Raw genomic sequence first — 21,565 nt, forward strand, 5'->3', positions numbered from 1 at the left:
AATATTAGGATAGAGTAAAAGTCCCTTTGTTACTCGTATTACTAGATCAGTATTATTCGTTTCTTCGTGAGTTGCTGATTAACAAAAGTTTCAGATTTCTGGTTTATCACATAAATAAAAGTTAATAACAATTAAACTATTACGTTTAGTGAACTCTCATATACTGGTTACAAATGTTAATTTCAACCTTATGGTGTAGAATATTCAGTTTTTATTATTGGATTATTTGGTGAATAATCAAAAATGTAAAAGAAACAATCATACAGGAAAAGAAAGAAAACATGAAGAAATATATCTCAAGATATATTTGTGAAGATATATTTTCTTGTCAAGTGACAAGATGAATATGAATATGTTAAGAACATGGGAAGAATAACAAATTAAGAGTAAATATAAATATAGGAAGAAATATAAAGAGGAAGAAAATGTTAAAACCAAAGAGAGAATAAAAAGGAAGAAAATGCCATAAACCAAAAAAAAAACAGGAAGAAAATTTTGCAAACAAAGAAAGAATAAAAACATTGAAAGCGATTAAATGATTGGCAACAAAAAACAATTAAACGAAATGATGTTCAACTCCGACTAAGGGAGAATATTGTTTGATAATATCAGAGGGGAGTAATGAACTAAAAGATAAGAATTTGTTGCAATTTATTAAAGATTAGGTATGCATGCCTCAGTGTATATGTTGTTCTTGTGAGGGTCTATCTTTCAGTCACTCTGTAGTTAACTTCAATGTAGACAAAATTAAACAGAAATTCCAGTAATTAAATAAAATTAAACTAGAAAATCCAAAAATAATACGATTCTAAATTACAATTTTCAATTAATATTAAATAATCAGGTGTTTCACCCAATCTATTACATATACAGCAAAGTAATAATGCCTATTAAATTGCATTTACACATTTTTAAAGTACATAAAATTTTATTTCACTAATAACTTCTGATTTTTTTCATATTTTTTTGATTGTTGTTATGGAATTAATATTAATTGTAAACTTTTTTTTACAATCACGGGTTAATAATTATTAATAAATCAATATATTTAAATTAAAAAGAAGCTAAAATAAAAGTTAAAAAAAGGAGATGAAGTCTGATTCAAATTTTTCTGCCTTTCCTTGTAAGATCCAAATATTTCATTAATTAACATTTTATTTGGTTGTAACTCTGGAACCAATGAAAAGAAGTACCACTTATGACAGCGGTTCCCAAACTTTTCAGAGTCATGACATCCTTTTTCAATTAAAAATTTTCCATGGCACCCTACGCTAAGTAAGTATGACTACCCGAGTAGTATGATTACACCTAAGTAAGAGATAAAAATAAATATGACTCATGTATTTTCATTATTTTTTTTACTTTATTTACATTAAATTAATAATTTAATTTCCTCTGTGAAGAGCTGCGGCTCTCCAGGGTGCCGTAGCGCACAATTTGGGAATCATTGACTTATGATGTAACGTTGAAAAGCTCTCAATGAGGGCTTATTACTGCAGTTAAGAAAAAGTCCAAAATCCAAAAAAATTTGGATTTTGGGTTTTTTTGGACATTGGTTCAGTCGATTGCAATCAAAAGAGGAGATGCACAACTAGATGTTACAACAGTCCTAAATCCAAAATTTCAACATCCTATGGCTAATCGTTTTTGAGTTATGCAAGATACGTACAGACGTTACACCAAAACTAGTCAAAATGGATTCAGGGATGGTCAAAATTGATATTTCCGTTGAAATCTGAAAACCGAAATTTTTTGTGATCACAATACTTTCTTTATTTCGTGTAAGGAAGTAAAAATGGAGATTAGTAATTCCCAAAAATTATACAATTGTTTGAGTTAAAAATTGCTTTAACATTTTTAATTCAAATATGCTGATCTCCATGGCAGAGTAATAGCATCTCAGCCTTTCATCTGGAGGTCCCAGGTTCGAATCCCAGTCAGGGAGTTTTCATATACTACAAATTTCCATTTTATATTCTCATGCACAAGTTTCAAAAGATTATATGATGAATTAATCATTAATTAATTTATATATATATATATAATAGGTAGTCTAAAAAATAATAATAGGTAGTTTAAAAGTGAGCCTTTTGCGCATGAGATAGAATTAGTGTTCCAAATCTCAGGGTATTTGAGTCGCAGTGGGTATGGTTGAACGTCATTTGACAGCTGGCACTGGAAACTAGTAGATGTGCAAAAGGTATTGGAATTCTTATACTCAGATGTAAGGTATTGTGCTGTGAAGATGAGTGAACTTTCTGCAAAACTGTGCTATATTTTACAATTTTATTTTGATTAAGGCGCAAATGCTACATAGACTTATGAAGAAATTTGTGCTGTTTATGAGCAAGATATGTAAAACAAAAGCAACAGCCAAAAGATGGTTCAGTCACTTTCATTCTGAAAATTTTGATGTCCAAGTTACTCCTTGTAGTGAGCGACTAATCACGGAAAAAGTGAATGATATTCCGGCAAAAATTGAGGAAGACTGGCGTGTAAGCAGTCATGACATTGCCCATGACCTATACATCCATCACCAAACAGTGTTAAACCATTTGGAGAAAGCTGACTACAAAAAGAAATTTGACATTTGGGTACCACATGATATGACTGAAAAATTTACTTGACTGAATTTCTATCTGTGAATCTCTACTGAAATGTAATGAAATTGAGCCATTTCTGAAGCAGTTAATTTCACATCAACTACAGTTGATTATAGTTGATTTCACAGTGGATAATCTACAAGAACACGGTGCGACAAAGATCATGGTAAAGCACAGAGAAGTTTCACAGTCTGTGGCAAAGCCCACAGTGATGCCCAGGAAGGTTATGTTGTGCATTTGATAGAATTGGAATTGCATTCTGCAACACGAGCTGCTGCCGCCAGGCAAAATGATAGATACAGACCTGTACTGTCAACAATTAGGACAATTGCACTTAGCAATTCAAATGAAAAGGCAAGAACTGGTCAACAAAAAGAATGTTATATACCATACTGACATTGCCAGACTGCATACATCTTTAATGACCGGTCAGAAATTGAGAGAACTTGAATGGGAGGTTTTAATGCATCCACCATACAGCAGACCTAGCATTGTCAGACTATCATTTGTCTTAGTCTGAAAAATTCCCTGAATGGCATTAACTTAGTTTCAAAAGAGGCCTGTGCAAACCACATGTCAATTCTTTGACATGAATTCACAAAAGATCTTTAGCGATGGGATAATGGTGTTGCCAGAAAAATGGCAGAAGGTCATTGAAAAAAATGGTGTAAATATGGTCTCATAGTGTTATTTTCCAATTTCAATAAATGTATTCTCATTTGGCCTCCAAAGGCTCACTATGATTTAGCTAACCTGAGATATATATGTATTTGTTAGTGGAGAAAAGACATCAAGCATGGTTATTTCACCAACTCCAAAAATCAGAAAATCTATTAAAAAATCTATTCCTTCTAAAATCTGTTAAAACAAAGAAAAGAAACCACCCAAACCCTAAGGAGAATAAAAAGACAACACCATAAAGACACACTGAAGTCAATAGAAGAATTCAATAAAACACAGTTGAGAAACTACTACAAAACCTTAAAAAATCAGCTCCAAATATACGAACCCCAACTCTACTAATAAAGAATGAAAATGGTAAAACACCTCATAACAATAAAGACAATGCAAAAATCCTAGCTAAATATTTCAACAAACTTCTAAATTGCTAAGAACTGACAGAATTCCTAAACTTCAACACAGCACTCTAATAACAACACCACCAGAAAACCTCAACCCTCCCACAATAAAAGAAGTCTATCCAACACTGGGTGAGTTGAAGAATTACAAAGCAGCAGGAGAAGATTGAAGAGATCTGGAAAAATGCAGGAAGATCAGCAAAAATTGCCCTTCATCAACAGCTTGTCAACATCTGGATCAAAGAACTACCAGATCACTGGACGACAGCCCTCATCCAGCCACTACACAAAAAAGGGAACAAAACAGACCTTAAATATTACAGGGGATTCTCTCTCCTTGACACAAGATACAAAATTCTTTCAAGAATTATCCTCAACAGGATCGGTTCACAACTTGAGATAGAACTAGGAGAATACCAGAGAGGTTTCGGACTCTGGAAGAGCTGTCCAGACCGGAATTTCAAGCTAATAATGGATTACAACAGGAAAAGAAACAGAGACATGGTGATAACATTTGTAAATTTCAAGAAAGCTTATAACTGCATCCACAGAAAATCACTAATAAAAATTCTAAGATACCTCGGACTACATAAAAAATTATTAAACATCATAAAACTGACCCTCACAAATACTAAGTCGAAGGTAAAATTCAGAGGTGAGCTCTTGGAACCACTTGAGATCAAAACAGGACTGCACCAAGGCGATGGGCTCTCACTTCTATTATTCAACTGCCTTCTAGAAAAGGTAATGAGGGAGTGGCTCAAAAAATGACCCCAAAAATAAGAATAGGCCGAAAAATCAAAACAAACAAAAGGTTCTTTGTTTTGCTGACAACTTGGTACTGCTAGCAAACAACATTGATGAAGCTAAATCACAGATATTAGAACTTAAAAATATCGTAAATAAAATTGGTCTCTAAATATCATTTGAAATGACAGAAATTATGCCCCAAAAACCAACACGATTAAAAGAAGTAAACGTAAGTGGTAATAAATTCAAAATAGTAACCCGATTTAAATACCTTGGAAAAATAATAACAAACAATCTAAATGAAAAAACCTTGATCCAAATAAGAAGAAATGAACTAGCTAAAGCTCAAAAATTAACCTGGTACACTTACAATAAAAAATGCCTATTGATAAACGCAAAAATAAGAGATTACAACAGTCTTAAAACCAGAAGCCACTTATGCAGCAGAAACACTCTTCAACCTGAATGAACAATCAAAGACAGACAAACTTCAGAAAATCGAAAGAAGAATTGGAAAAACCTGCATCAATAAAAAGTATCAGAAAGAAGGGTAGTGCTGGATTGTGCCCAACAAAGTTGTGTAGAAAGAGTTAGAACCCATCACTAATACCATGTGCAAGAGTAGACTAGGATTCTTTGGACATTTCATGAGGATGCAAGATTCAAGACTTCTGAAACAGTTAGTACAGTACAATCTTGACTCAAAGGACGCCAAGACAGGATGCAGATGGATCAGAGAAATAAGAGAAGATCTGAAGGAAATTGGCCTTACATCAAAAACACTACAGCAAGGTAAAATTTAATGAAAAAATTAAGGGCAATAACACTTGCTTCACACTCGCAAGAAAGAATCTCACAACATGAACATTTTCAACACTAGAAAGGGCACAAAGATTGGAACGTATGAAACAGTAATAGGAAGACTGCAAGGTCCAAACAGTCCCATCGAAGAGACTTGGATAATGGACTGACTGATAAGTGATCCTATGTGTTCATAATAGATAAATAAATATATATTTATAATACTTAATCCTTTTAGCAAGCATTTTTTGGATATTAATATCATAGTTGTACATTCAATTTATATCTGCTAAGTTTGAAAATTAATAAAATTCATGCTTTCTGCAAGATGTATATGTCTCACTTTCTCTACTGTTTATTGGGAAAGAAGGGCATATTTTAGGACTACTAAAACATAAGGGCAGAAAACCGGTTCAGCTGAAGAGGCCAAAAAAGGCTTCCACTATGGCTGAAAAAAGAACTGTGCAATATTTTTATATAGATCTTAATCTACTAATGTTGAAAATCATAAATATATGACTTTTATTTTCATATTTATAGGTGCTTTCACAATGGATGACAAAAAATCCAAATTACATTATGGTCAGTCTAGGCCTTAATTATCTTACCACATTTTGAAGTAAATCAACTAAAATAACATTAGGTAATTAACTTAGTGACATGGTATCTGGAGTACCTCAAATACTACAACTATGTCTATGGGCTTTCATCTAGAATATTTTTATTTTATAATGCAATGTATTTCTATAGTATATAGAAATATATTGAAATAATATAAAAAAAATTCGTGCCAGATTTTCTTTCAAATTTGCAAGTAACTTGATGTAAGATCTAAGTTGTGCGAAGAATGATACAAAACTTCTCAGTTGAAGGTCTGCAATTAGGTCTCTGTGTTATAATAATGTGCAGATGAGTATTACTACTGTGTTGCAATATTTCTTTTTTTACCACACAAATGTTGAAGGTCTGGCAGTAAATATCAGTTTTTATATGATCTCAAACCAGATAGTAAATGAGAAGTAACGATTTCCTATTTTAGAAATTTGCCATGATTTTTGTGTTAATGTCTATGTTTTTAATTTTTCACTGATACTGAATGCATTCTAAAATTTTTTTTTTTTTTTTTTTTTTTGTCTTCAGTCACTTGACTGGTTTGATGCAGCTCTCCAAGATTCCCTATCTAGTGCTAGTCGTTTCATTTCAGTATACCCTCTACATCCTACATCCCCAACAATTTGTTTTACATATTCCAAACGTGGCCTGCCTACACAATTTTTCCCTTCTACCTGTCCTTCCAAAATTAAAGCGACTATTCCAGGATGCCTTAGTATGTGGCCTATAAGTCTGTCTCTTCTTTTAACTATATTTTTCCAAATGCTTCTTTCTTCATCTATTTGCCGCAATACCTCCTCATTTGTCACTTTATCCACCCATCTGATTTTTAACATTCTCCTATAGCACCACATTTCAAAAGCTTCTAACCTTTTCTTCTCAGATACTCCGATTGTCCAAGTTTCACTTCCATATAAAGCGACACTCCAAACATACACTTTCAAAAATCTTTTCCTGACATTTAAATTAATTTTTGATGTAAACAACTTATATTTCTTACTGAAGGCTCGTTTAGCTTGTGCTATTCGGCATTTTATATCGCTCCTGCTTCGTCCATCTTTAGTAATTCTACTTCCCAAATAACAAAATTCTTCTACCTCCATAATCTTTTCTCCTCCTATTTTCACATTCAGTGGTCCATCTTTGTTATTTCTACTACATTTCATTACTTTTGTTTTGTTCTTGTTTATTTTCATGCCATAGTTCTTGCGTAGGACTTCATCTATGCCGTTCATTGTTTCTTCTAAATCCTTTTTATTCTCGGCTAGAATTACTATATCATCAGCAAATCGTAGCATCTTTATCTTTTCACCTTGTACTGTTACTCCGAATCTAAATTGTTCTTTAACATCATTAACTGCTAGTTCCATGTAAAGATTAAAAAGTAACGGAGATAGAGAACATCCTTGTCGGACTCCCTTTCTTATTATGGCTTCTTTCTTATGTTCTTCAATTGCTACTGTTGCTGTTTGGTTCCTGTACATGTTAGCAATTGTTCTTCTATCTCTGTATTTGAACCCTAATTTTTTTAAAATGCTGAACATTTTATTCCAGTCTACGTTATCGAATGCCTTTTCTAGGTCTATAAACGCCAAGTATGTTGGTTTGTTTTTCTTTAATCTTCCTTCTACTATTAATCTGAGGCCTAAAATTGCTTCCCGTGTCCCTATACTTTTCCTGAAACCAAATTGGTCTTCTCCTAACACTTCCTCCACTCTCCTCTCAATTCTTCTGTATAGAATTCTAGTTAAGATTTTTGATGCATGACTAGTTAAACTAATTGTTCTGTATTCTTCACATTTATCTGCCCCTGATTTCTTTGGTATCATTACTATAACACTTTTTTTGAAGTCTGACGGAAATTCCCCTTTTTCATAAATATTACACACCAGTTTGTATAATCTATCAATCGCCTCCTCCCCTGCACTGCGCAGTAATTCTACAGGTATTCCGTCTATTCCAGGAGCCTTTCTGCCATTTAAATCTTTTAATGCTCTCTTAAATTCAGATCTCAGTATTGTTTCTCCCATTTCATCCTCCTCAACTTCCTCTTCTTCCTCTATAAAACCATTTTCTAATTCATTTCCTCCGTATAACTCTTCAATATATTCCACCCATCTATCGACTTTACCTTTCGTATTATATATAGGTGTACCATCTTTGTTTAACACATTATTAGATTTTAATTTATGTACCCCAAAATTTTCTTTCCTGTATGCTCCGTCTATTTTACCAATGTTCATTTCTCTTTCCACTTCTGAACACTTTTCTTTAATCCACTCTTCTTTCGCCAGTTTGCACTTCCTGTTTATAGCATTTCTTAATTGCCGATAGTTCCTTTTACTTTCTTCATCACTAGCATTCTTATATTTTCTACGTTCATCCATCAGCTGCAATATATCGTCTGAAACCCAAGGTTTTCTACCAGTTCTCTTTATTCCGCCTAAGTTCGCTTCTGCTGATTTAGGAATTTCCTTTTTAACATTCTCCCATTCTTCTTCTACATTTTCTATCTTATCTTTTTTACTCAGACCTCTAGCGATGTCCTCCTCAAAAATCTTCTTTACCTCCTCTTCCTCAAGCTTCTCTAAATTCCACCGATTCATCTGACACCTTTTCTTCAGGTTTTTAAACCCCAATCTACATTTCATTATCACCAAATTATGGTCGCTATCAATGTCTGCTCCAGGGTAAGTTTTGCAGTCAACGAGTTGATTTCTAAATCTTTGCTTAACCATGATATAATCTATCTGATACCTTGCAGTATCGCCTGGCTTTTTCCAAGTGTATATTCTTCTATTATGATTTTTAAATTGGGTGTTGGCAATTACTAAATTATACTTCGTGCAAAACTCTATAAGTCGGTCCCCTCTTTCATTCCTTTTGCCCAGCCCGTATTCACCCACTATATTTCCTTCCTTGCCTTTTCCAATGCTTGCATTCCAATCTCCAACTATTATTAAATTTTCATCTCCTTTTACGTGTTTAATTGCTTCATCAATCTCTTCGTATACACATTCTACCTCATCATCATCATGGGCGCTTGTAGGCATATAGACGTTAACAATCGTTGTCGGTTTAGGTTTTGAATTTATCCTTATTACAATGACTCTATCGCTACGCGTCTTGAAATACTCCACTCTCCTCCCTATTTTCTTGTTCATCACGAAACCTACTCCTGCCTGCCCATTATTTGACGCTGAGTTAATTACTCTAAAGTCACCCGACCAAAAGTCGCCTTCCTCTTCCCACCGAACCTCACTAATTCCTACTATATCAACGTTTACCCTATCCATTTCCCTTTTTAAATTCTCTAGCCTACCAACCTTTTTTAAGCTTCTAACATTCCACGCTCCGACTCGTAGAATGTTATTTTTTAATTTTCTGGTGACCCCTTCCTTAGTAGTCCCCACCCGGAGATCCGAACGGGGGACTATTTTACCTCCGGAATATTTTACCAAGGAAGGCGCCTCCATTATTGTATATGTGAAAATGCAGAGCCACATTTTCTTGGAAAAAAAGCAGCTGTAGTTTTCCATTGCTTTCAGCTGCGCAGTACTCAGAGGACTGAGTGATGTTGATACGGCCGTTTAAGTCGTCCTGACTCACGCCCCTAACAACTACTGAAAGAGCTGCTGCCCTCTTTCAGGAATCATTCCTTAGTCTGGCTCTCAACAGATACCTCTCCGATATGGTTGCACCTTCGGTCCAGCTACTCTGTATCCCTGAGCACTCAAGCCCCCTCACCAACGGCAAGGTCTCATGATTCATAGAGGAGGCATTCTAAAATAAAACCATTCTTCTCAACCACTACCCACTAACAATTATTACTTGCTTTTTTATTGGAAAAATTACATTGATTTTTTATTGTTCTCATCTTTATGACATTTAACACCAAAGAACAAGAAATATGGTATATGTTATTTGCATTTAATAGTAGTTGTTAGTTATATTTAATAATAGTAGTTTAATACAGCTGTCATGGTGACCTCTAAAATGTAGTTGTTATACAATAATAATATTATTGCTTTATTACAATGCTAATATTATTAAGGTTAGTTAAAAAAGAAAAAAAATCAGTTTTAATTCATTTAAATTTTATATAAAAATTTCTTAATAAAGACTATTTATATTTTATTGACATGTAATAAAACTAAAAACACAAACCTTGAAATTGCTATGTCTGCTTTCTGTAATGCTATCTTGGAAGCTCTCTGAGCAGCATTGACAGCAGCATCAATTCGTTCTCTAAATTTCGCTGATCGTATAAGGAAAAGGTGTTTCTTTTTTTGCGATGTTATAAGTACATTATTTTTATATTTCCCTTCTTCTTTGGAACCATCACGAAATGTTGTCACTCCATAACCATATTTTTTATTACCAAACCATTCTCCTTCATATCTTAAACCATCAGATCTTTCACTAATTCCAAACCCTGAGCGCTTGTCATTTTTCCATTCACCCATATATGTTTCTGTTACATTACCATCTAAATGTTCATCCTGAAATATTAAGAGAGAGTCTCTTAAAAATTTTATTACATATATTAAAAGAATCAGATATGATCTATGCATTAGTCTTTTTCAACAAATGTTTTTTGTAGGTAGAATATCTTAGAATTTACTCTTGAAATGATAAATTATAGGTGAATATTTTTAATAGTTACAGAAAATTTGATTAGAGATTAAAAAAAAAACACTTGCCTTTAAACTTTTTTATTTTAAAAGCTACTTGTTATTAGGAATCAAAATTTTGATTTTGCTGAATTAGTAACAATGATCAATTCCACACAGAATTAATCTACTTTTTTAATAAAATATTATAATTGGTGTTGTACATTAGTAAAGAAAATATGTTATTCAAATTTGGATGACTTTTCTGTTTTACATTTTTACAGTCCTATGTGGTTAGAATAGAGCAGTGAATCTCTATTTATTTTAAAAGCAGCCTGTTTGCAATCAGTTTCACATGATTTGGTATAATGAAAAGAACAACAATACATATTTAATTGATTCTTTGTTCATAAGAAAATAAATTATTTTAAATTGCATAAAAAGTAAATATAAAAAAAATATATCTTCAACATATGTTAAAGATTACTTCTTTTGTGCTGATACATCTTAGTATTTGATCACTTTTATTGATAAATATAATGAATTTATAAAAGATCTCATTTAAAGCCAGAGTATTTGTGATATTTTCCAGTTCATCCAAAGAATGCAGATTTGTGATGCAATACCTCTTTAAATCGCTACTAAAATACCTGGTAAGGGAAAACAGTTTGTTCCGTTGTAGAAGTTTGATGAATTGGTCTTTGCTAAGTGATGCTTTATACCATTGTTGAAAGTAACAGTATTCTTGTTCATCATTAATCAATTGTGCACTAAATTCATCAAAGATTCTGATGTACACATGACTATTCACTGCCTAGTAAAAAAAAAAAATATATATATATATAGGGCCACCAATACTGTTTCTGGAAATTTAACACAGCATATACCAATTACATCATAAAACAGCTAAATGTAACTCAGAGGGTCTTCTGTAAATCAATATCAAGTGATTCTGTGGATCAATATCAAGCATGACCAAATGGGTAAAACTATGCTTCATCAGTCTTGAAATAATACTCAACCAAATAATTTAATTCATCATTATCAATTTTGTGTAAAAGCCAGATATAGTAATTCAATATCTCTGTGACTTACCCTTTTCTGGTTCCTCCAGTATTTTTGTTTGTGTGTGAATTGATACTGCTTTAATTTTAATAAATGAAGTAGGAATAGATGTAATAGATGTTTAAAATTGATTTTACGACATTGTTCTCTAAATACTTAATTGAAGTAGAAATAATTCAATTTAAAAATGTTGGTGAGGATCTCCAGTTTGGTAATTATTGGTTGTCAATTTAAAATTAGTCACCAATTCTGTTTTACACAATTTAGCTAATAAAATTTGTGTACTACTTTTTACTGGAAAAACAGCACTTCTGGCAAATAATCAGACTAGGAAATGTTTCAGCAAAATACACTTGTATGTTTCCTTAGTGGGTTCTGTATGCAAATAAGTCTCAACTGTAGTAATCTCTGTTGTTGAGAAATAATCAAGTTAAAAAATTACACAACCGACTTTTTTAATTAAATGTAGGTCATATCACTCAGATCTAATTTTGACTATGTTTTACTGCTCCCTTGTTGGGAGATAAGAAAACAAAGTGAGGTAGGTGACCTTTAAATGAATCAGCTATATTTTCATAGAAGGAAAGGATTAGATAGATTGGAAACACGATATACAAGTATATTTGTCTGCTGAAAAATAAACATTATAGAAAAGCAGATGGAAGTGCTTACCTTTTAATGGATGTACACTTTTTCATCAGTGCAACAAAGACACAAACTTGTATCAGTGGAAGGAAGACACATTAACCCTGTAATAATATCTGTTGGTACAATATTTTTGCCAGTTAACTGAGATAATTTAGTCAACTGTGATGACTGACCAATAATTTTACACATGCATAGTTCATGCAATGTCTATACAATGCCAGAATAAATGTAAATCCATCATAATGTTGATAATCTACACACCTGTGTATCGCCAGCTTCATAATAAAAAAATACTTTTGTTTTATTTACTATTATCAGTATTACAGAACATTATTAAGTTAAATGAGAAATAAGAATGCAATGAATACCTCTACAACGAAGCTTGCATTAGAGTCAGTGTGCATCGATGCAGATGTGATTCCGGAATGAGATGATTCAGTTGAAACCCATGAGGTACTAGAGCCTGTGCTACGAATACTTCCTCCAGATGTACCTCTTTTCTCTAAATCCCCTGTACTACGCTGTTTTTTTAGTTTTAAACCCTGGAAATTATTTGACAAATGTTATGTTTCAGTTAAACTTACACACAAATATTTATACACAAAACTTATATTTAAGTTAACTTCTGTATATCTGTAATATAATAATTGGACTCAATAGTAATATTATTTTAACTGTGATGAGTTCAGCTCAGTTCACGTGATACAATGAATTCACTTAATGAATTCATAGCTAACTACAAGAGCAATATTAATATTGCTCATCTCTAAGGATTTTAGTTTGGTTTCTAGTTAAGCCATAACAGGATTATCTGATCAGTAAAATAAAAATGTTATTGAAAGAGGTGGAGAGACATTAATTGGTGAGCAGTTAATGTTTAACTGATCACCTGGGGGAAAACACCTGGGAAAAATATAGTAATGTTAAATTAAATTAATAAATTAATTTTAATTTTTAATTAGGTCATTTTTCATTATCTAGGTACTTCTCTAGAAATAAATACTTAGAAAATTCATAGTATTAACAGTTATCTAATATGCTGTTAATGAACAATCTGGATGCTACCAGTGGATGCCTAATACATCCTGATACAGGATTCTTAATATAATTTCCTAATATATCTACATTTAATTAAAATACCTTCAAATAAAACTTATGTTTAACTTAATTTTGATTCCTTTCTGGTAATACGTTATGAATGACATACTGTTGACATTTATTATTAATGATTTCAGGAGTTGATGCCTTTAGAATTTAAATAATGTTAAAAAAAATTGTTAAAGAAAAGAAAAACACATCATTACTATTTCTCCTCCAGAAGAGAATTCCTGAACTATAGATACTACTTCCCAATCAGTTTGCAATTTTTTCTGGACTATATATACCAACTTTTAATTTATTTTCTATAAGTCATTAAGTATTTATATGAAATACAAGAATTCACAAATAATGCATGAAGATGAAAATTCCCTGAGTAATTCTTAATTATAATATTATTAAAACATACTGAAAGAAAACCATCCAAGAAGTGCCACAAATAAGCAACGATAATTTAGGTAAAAATTGTTTTGATAACAATTTGAAGTTATTACACAAAGGTCTAGGTAAGTTATAAGTGATTGAAATATAAAAGAATTGTGAAAGTATAAATCAACATAATGACTATCTAATCTAGCAGATTTACAGTTCTACTTTCATAGAAAAACTGCTGAAGGGAAATTCAGCAATTTCCCTCCCTGGTTGTACGGGATACATATTAACTACTGCTCCATATTTGTTCTAAGTGTAATAAAATTAAAAGCAGTATTATAGACAAAAAAGGAAAGTAAAAGAAAACAACTTTGGTATTTCTTTGACTAGATAAGAACTGAAATGCTGGTCTTACGAACAAGTGGTATCAAGTGCTGACTGAATTTGGTATCTGAAATGGAAATCTATTTTGTTAATTCTTAGCCCATCAAGAGAGTACATTATTTCTGAAATGACTACATCTTTAATCTGCTTCACTACTAATGTTTCTTGATATGATATGCCATGGGTATTTGGAAGAAATAATAAAAATTAAAACAAAAAATCATTTCCTATTAGTAGCAAAAGAATATACAACATCTAATTGGATAAAATTAATTACAAAAACTTTAATACTGGCTGATGTTTAGACACTCCTTGATTGTTTAAGCCACTTATATAGGAGAATTACTAAAATTGTTTTTCCTTTTGAGAATTTGTTGGATGTATGAAATTTGGAATTAGTTTCTATAATTCAACAATAATGTACAAACCTAACTTTTTTGTCAAATAACAGCTAAAACAGGCTGAGTAAGTCTAGTGATTAAACTCAGCACAAATTTGCTGATTTTTGAAGTCGAGAGTTCTAAGGTTTGAGTTCTTGTAAAGACAGTTGCTTTTGTATGGATTTCAATGCTAGACTGTGGATACCGGTGATCTTTGGTGTTTGGGTTTCAATTAACCACTTGTCTTAGGAGTGGTCAAACTGAGTCTGTTCAAGATTACATGTTTACTGGCACATTTACCCATACATTGCAGCAACATCAAGCCTGGCAAGCCCGTAGTAGTAACTGCATTTATCTTTATAAAGACATTCCCAGACTTGGCAGTAGCCAGAAAACTGGTTGGAGAAAAAATAAAACAGCTAAACTGATAATATTTTCCATTATCTTGAAGATTTTCTAGTTTAATACTGAAGTTATCTAAACATTCAAACTTAGTTTGAAATGACAGAACTAATGCAGTGTACATTCTATGTATAGACCATTTCATTATTTATGTAGCATTAAAAGTAAAAACAGACAGACTATTTAATTTACAGGCTCAATTTGTGCGTGATTTTTTCTCCTTGGTTCATCTCTTAACTGGCAGAAAAACTCTTTATTGTTATAACGTGCATTTATAAATTTAGTTTGGTAATAACAAATTTCCAGTATTATATAATTGTGGTACACCTTTCTTATTTAATTAATTGGAATGAATTCTTTTTAAATTAATACCTAAAAAATTATACAAAGAAATTATATCCCTTCCTTTCTGTACCCAAGATAAAAATGAGTAGCCTTGTTTCCTTCTAGATATGCTATATATAAGGACAATATATATATATATATATGCTGTATATATAAGGACAAGCTTTGAAATTCCTATGTCATAGAATTCTGCCGCCTGTGATCTCAACCACTCAGTGACGCACCCATCTTGCACAAAATTTGTGGTAGCCTAGCTTCCGTGAAACAATTTCAAACAATAAAGTCCGTGAAATTTGTGGGAAACATAGAGAAAGCTCAGTTATTGTGAAACGGCGGTTTTCACGAATCTTTTCGTCAACTTTGGAGACCAGATCGTCAGTCACAATGCTCGCAATGCTGATCGACGTCCACTCTTCTCTTTATCGTGAACGTTTGTTCGGCCATTTTTAAACTGAATGCACCACTTCCTGACAGAAATTTCACTCATTACGTTGTTCCCGTACACTTCACACAGTTCCCGATGAATTTCTATTGGTTTTAAGTTTTTTGCCAACAGAAAACTAATCACAGACCGCACCTCACAACTGGCGGGATTGCAGCACACATTTCAAATTTGTATATAAAAAAACGGGCAGTGCGGAGATGTTCCCGTTGTCACGGCTGGGGGCTGACTGAGGTGCCGAGCACGAGCACACCAATATATACGCGATTGGCGTGCGCCTGGCGGCGTCAGGTGGAAACGTTCCTTACTTCCTGAATAGCCCTTTCTGAATAATTTAAAATTTAAAATACTAAAAAAATAAACATAAACGTAATCTACATGTAAAAAAAGGATATTGGCTTATTCATTAGTTGGTTAATCATTTAAAATAGTAACCATTTACAAATTTTGAAACAAATACTAAATTTTATACAATTAAATGAAATTGACCTCTTCAGATAACAAGCACACAATCACACCCAAGTATTGCTACGATTTCTTGCTAAAAGGAATTTCTAAATGGCAATAGTAACAAAAATAGCATGAGTGAATATGAGAATGGCTCCTGTGAGTTTAGATATACAGGCATTCAGAAAGTCGCTATGCATTATGCTGACAGAAGACCATGTATTATAACAATGTGACATAGTACCTCAATGAAAACATGTCACAATGTTGGGTAGGATGTGCAAATCACAATGAAAGGGTGTTAATGCAGTTGTTGGCTTGATCAGTGGATTTAGCACTGCATGATTTTTTCTTACTGCGATTCATGAAGAATACCATTTTTGTGCTTCCACTTCCAACTGATCTCATGGAATTTCATTGAAATCATAGTGGTGTTGCTGTACTATTGATGATTGTGACAGTCTCACACACATATGACAAAAGGTAATATTGTCTAGATATCTGCCACATCTGTAGGGGAGGGCACATTGGTCATCTCCATAAACAAAAATTAGAGAGTTTTCCTTCATTTTAACATAATTCAGTTTAGAATTTGTTTCATAATTTTATTATGATTGCCAATACAAATTATTGCGCTACAACTATTAAAGCAGTTGTTTGGGAAATTCTTTCACAAACACTCAAATGGTGTGTGATGGATTGAGCCATAGCAACCAATCAGAATAATTGTTATTCTATTCAATAACGCATGCTAAATCAGCTAATCAAGTCTTCCATCTCTATGGCTTGTCAGTTATAAAACAGTATGCTTCACAACCTGTACACATCACACAAGGTTGAGAGAAAGATCTAGATGATATCAAAAGAAGAAGTAAAAAAGGAAGAAGATGCTCATTGCAAGGGGCTTAGTTGTCACACTACAGTCGACCACTGTCCACTGTGGGTAGCCGGTTGGTCTGCCCTGCTGTTGCTGTTATCAACTCCAGAAGCTCACAGACCAGACTACTCTTTTCAGAGCCAACCTATTAATATGAATGCCATCTGCCATGGTTGCCACTTTTGACTGTCCTGGCAACTGACTTAATAAAAAAACTTTTTAGGGATACCAATATTCAAAATCCCTTTTGTTTATCTTCAGCAACAACTTGTTTATAATCACTTAAAATGTTTTATACTTATGAATAATTGTGTATTTAGAAGTGGGTAATAGTCCATAATGTTAGGTATGATTGTACTTAGAAGTGTCAAGACATGTACGAGGGATATCTCTAAAGTAAAGACCGCTGGGAAATTTCTCTACTTAAGGTTGGCTTATGAACCTGTGCCGTTCATATCGACGCTAGTAATGTACACACTGTATGTTGTCTATCAGTTGTCGCATTGTTGTATCTTTGATTACTAGTGAGTTATTACGTTATAAAATGAACAGGAAAATTGATTTTGCTGTCGACTGTGTACTCGACTCATACGTTTTTCAACCATCAAAACGTTAAGCCGGTTGAAATCTATAGGCAGTTGGTTGCTGTGTACGGTGATAATGTAATGAATGAAAGAAACGTCCGAAAATGGTGAGAAAGGTTTAGAAATAACAGAATTAAGGTGCATGAAGAACGTTATGGGAGGCCCTCGATAACCGAGGACTTGTTGAAACGCATCGATGATGAAATCAGAAAAGTCATCGCTCAACGATTTCCGATCTGGCGCTTCTTTTCCCTGATGTTTCAAGAGCTGTTATTGGTAGCGATATTTATGGCCATTTAGGCTTTAGAAAGGTTTGTGTACGTTGGGCGCCGCATGTCTTAACCAAACGTCACAAAAAATCCGAACGGGATATGCTTTAGGATTTTTGATGCAGTCCACAGAAATAGGTGATGAGTTCCTTAATTCGATTGTTATTGGTGATAAAATACGGATTTCGTATTACACTCCAGAGAGAAAACGGCAGTCAGATGAATGACATCATTCTCAATCACCAATCAGACCGACGAAGGTCAATTCACAGCCATTTGGACGCAAACTAATGGCCACAGTCCTTTGGGATCGGTTTGGAATACTGCTGATCGATTTCACGCCACGTGGAACAACTATAAATGCACAAGCCTACTGCGAAACTTTACGTAAGTTACAGCGCGACATTCAAAATCGGCGACGTGTGTGGCTGACCGACGGCGTCGTCCTGTTGCACGAAAATGCAGGTTCACATGTTGCGGGTTCGATACCTGATTTACTGAGAACATTTGGATGGAAAATTTACAACCCACCATATAGTCTGGACTTAGCTACTTCTGATTACCATTTGTTTGAGAAATTGAAAGATTTTGAGTGGTAAGTGGTGACAATGATCTGAAATATGCTGATAATCAGTGGCTAAATGGACTGGCGGCCGAAGAATACGACGAGGTCATATTGAAGCTGGTGTATCGCTATAATAAATGTCTTAATTCATGTGATGATTATATAGAGATATAAGGTATGAAGTTTAGGAGAAATAAAAAAATATTTATAGAATCTAAAGAAGAAATTTTTTTTACAATGAAACGGTCTTTACTTTAGAAATAACCTCTTGTAATTTGACACCATCTGTTTCTTATTGTCTGTAAATAGCTGAGGTTTTTATTATTTAAAGTTATAAAGTATTGGGACTGGAATCTTATGACAATTGCTCTTATAACAGTATGAATGCAAATTAGTTTGACACTGAGAAAATGGAGGAAGTTAAAATTTGTTTATTAAATTAAGTCACCGACATCTAGACCTTTTTTATATTTAATTTTTAAGTACTTATTTTTCAGCTGTAAATTTTGGCACTTGAAAATGTTGTAGAATGGTTCAAAATAAGATTTAAGTCAATTTTTGGGAGATACAGGGAAAGTATCATTAACTAACTGCTGAACTTGAACCATTGCCTAAAATGCTTCTTTAACTTTAACTTTATGGAAATTATGCTCCCAATATGCTCACCTACTTCTTTCAGTTCTGTCATAGATGGTAATGTTGGTCCATATTGGAAAGGGTATTTTATTTAGAGGATTAACTTTATGCTAATTAATTTTAAAATTTAGTGAAATTCTATACCTTAAAAACATAAACTATGTATGATATTTTCCAATAACAAATTATTTATTATTCATTAGTATTTATAAATAAACAGTAGTCTAACTGTAACAAGCATTAATTAACTTTAATGATTTAAGTTGATTTCAATCATATTTTTTTTTTTTTATTTATCTATTTTTGGGATAAATATTTAGGAGTTGTGGAATCTGCAGGTCATTTGGAAATATGGTTTTCTATCCTATCCAAATTCAGATTTTTTTATCCAAATGATTAGTGGGTTTTAAAGTCTTAGAATGGACACTGCAGAAGAAAACAATGTATTTTATAGAACTTTTCTCTAATAAAACTTGGTTTTGTAATTTCCACTGCTAAAATTGAGGATTTGCTTTTAAGTTATTAATATGTATTTAAATGATCTAAAACTTTAAATTGATATAAAAACAAAAATAGATATCAACAACTGGAATATAACATCTCAAAATTTATGAAAATTCAATACATAGAATGCTTAAGATGATGAGGTGTAGAATGTAAGTCTGTGCCAAAATAAAGTACAAAAATAATGTTTAGAAAACATATTCTTGAAAAATAAAAAAGCTATAACTAACTAAACATTGTATACACATGAATTCTATACATATGAGTAAGATGTAATCAGATGAACAGTAACTTACAGATAGAATAGATTTTTTAATATTGGTTGATTTCTCCACAAGGGATCTTCGGCGAGCAGGTGGTTCATCACTACGAGCTTTTAATACAAAACCGCCACGTGAGTCATCCACCCTTCTGTCACGTTCAGCAGCAGCTTCAGCTCCCGCAGGTAAACCTCCACCTTCACTTCTTAATGATGTTAATGATGCTCTTAAACTTTTGTTTGGCCTATAGTGGGATGCCATACCGAATGGAGCACTGTTACGTACTCCATAACCATGTCTCATACCTCGTAACCATTGGCCTTGATACGTCCCTGAAAAAAAGAAATGATAAAAATTATTAATAAGAAACCAATTTCAATTTAACAGTTTTTTATTATGGATGAGATAAATATTAAACAAGTTCATTATGACTAATATAGTCAGAATGAAATTTAAGAAGGTAAAGTAAAAATAGAATGCTTTTGTTTTTTTAAATCTAGTTTATACAATGTGTTATGAAATATTTGTACATAAATCATTTACGTAAAAGAATTTCATTGCTGCGGCAGAAAACCAGCATTCTTTCTAGCCATAATATAAACATACTTCAAGGAAAATTTTAATAAAGAGTCTTTGTTAGAAAATTAAATAGGTGAATTATATTGGTGATATAATTTAGTAAAAAATAAAAATGATGAAGTTTATATGTTGTAATTTATGTTTGTAAATAAATATTAAACCTTTTTTTCACGTAATAATAGTAAGTATTATTTTAAGAATATTTTTCTTTCTGTAAATGAAATAAAATATGTATATGGCCTTTACAGAAATTGTAATCACACCCTTTTTTGATGTAAAAGTTACAACTTCAGTTTTTTACACATAAACTGGATGAAATAAATTCAGCAGTTCTAGAAAATAAACCAAAAAATTTCAATCACTAAAGTAGTTTATTACTAAAAACATTCAATGCTAAAGTACATTATTCTGTTTCAGGACAGAAACATGCTGACAATATAAATGAAAAGGTGCAATCACTTTTGGTGATTGCAAATGAATAGGTCTGCTCACCTTTTGTGAAGGTATGGATTACTGGAATGGTCTAAAATTTGTCAGCGCACTCCCATTTCAGGAATAAAATTAAAACATTGTACTGGACACATTTATGCTTCAAAATTAGTGGGAATTATATGATTTGGTTTTTGAAAGTATAAAAAAATGAACAAAATAGTATACCTTTATTATTTTTAAATGGGCTTTTTGACTGAATATCAAAAAGGAAGACAGCATTACCAATCTTTTGAGAAGTTACTTATTCTAACTGAAAACATCAAATTAAAAATTAGCAATAGCAAAAAAATTTCATGAAGTTTACAAAAGTTTCACTAAATCACATGCAAGAAAATTTTATGTTTAGTAATAATTTTTACACCAGGCTTAAAAAATCATAAATTGGTTGTTTCATTTAAGAAAAAAATTGGTCTAGTGAGGGAAAAACATTTTTGGCAATAGAATAAGAATTTTAAGAGTAACTAAATTCTATTGAAAAAGGTAAATAATTTTTAACTTTTATATATTTATATTTGTATAAAAGTGGTTTGTTAAATGATTACATTATATTATTTAATAGAAGACTATTTTTATTTGGAGGATCATTCTTAATTTTTACATGTTAGTCAATTAATATTTTTTATGTACATGTAAGAGTAATTTATTTTTTTTTTATCTATGTAAGAACGAACATAATAAATATATTATTTACATAAGGTTATATTAGAATTTATTTTTTAACATACGTATTTTTAATTACACAGAAAATAAATTAATTA

The 21,565-nt window shown here is 32.2% G+C and overlaps 1 protein-coding gene across 4 annotated transcripts in view; it reads right to left on the reverse strand.

Annotated features, from left to right (window-relative positions):
* Positions 1 to 21,565, reverse strand: part of jp (junctophilin) — a 367,551-nt gene that overhangs the window by 19,666 nt on the left and 326,320 nt on the right. For 3 of the 4 annotated variants that reach the window (XR_012755451.1, XM_075358619.1, XM_075358620.1), the window contains exons 3-5: positions 19,773 to 20,068; positions 12,540 to 12,713; positions 10,013 to 10,347 (exon numbers count right to left, since the gene is read on the reverse strand). Coding sequence is in view for 2 of the 4 variants with exons in the window: in XM_075358619.1 (XP_075214734.1) it covers positions 10,013 to 10,347; positions 12,540 to 12,713; positions 19,773 to 20,068 (805 nt within the window). In the remaining 2 variants the exon portion in view is untranslated. Of the gene's footprint in view, positions 1 to 10,012; positions 10,348 to 12,539; positions 12,714 to 19,772; positions 20,069 to 21,565 lie in introns of those variants that run through there. The other variant, XM_075358622.1, reaches the window with a different exon arrangement.

The sequence above is a fragment of the Lycorma delicatula genome, chromosome 2 (assembly GCF_047948215.1).
Source record: "Lycorma delicatula isolate Av1 chromosome 2, ASM4794821v1, whole genome shotgun sequence".
Lineage (NCBI taxonomy): Eukaryota > Metazoa > Arthropoda > Insecta > Hemiptera > Fulgoridae > Lycorma > Lycorma delicatula.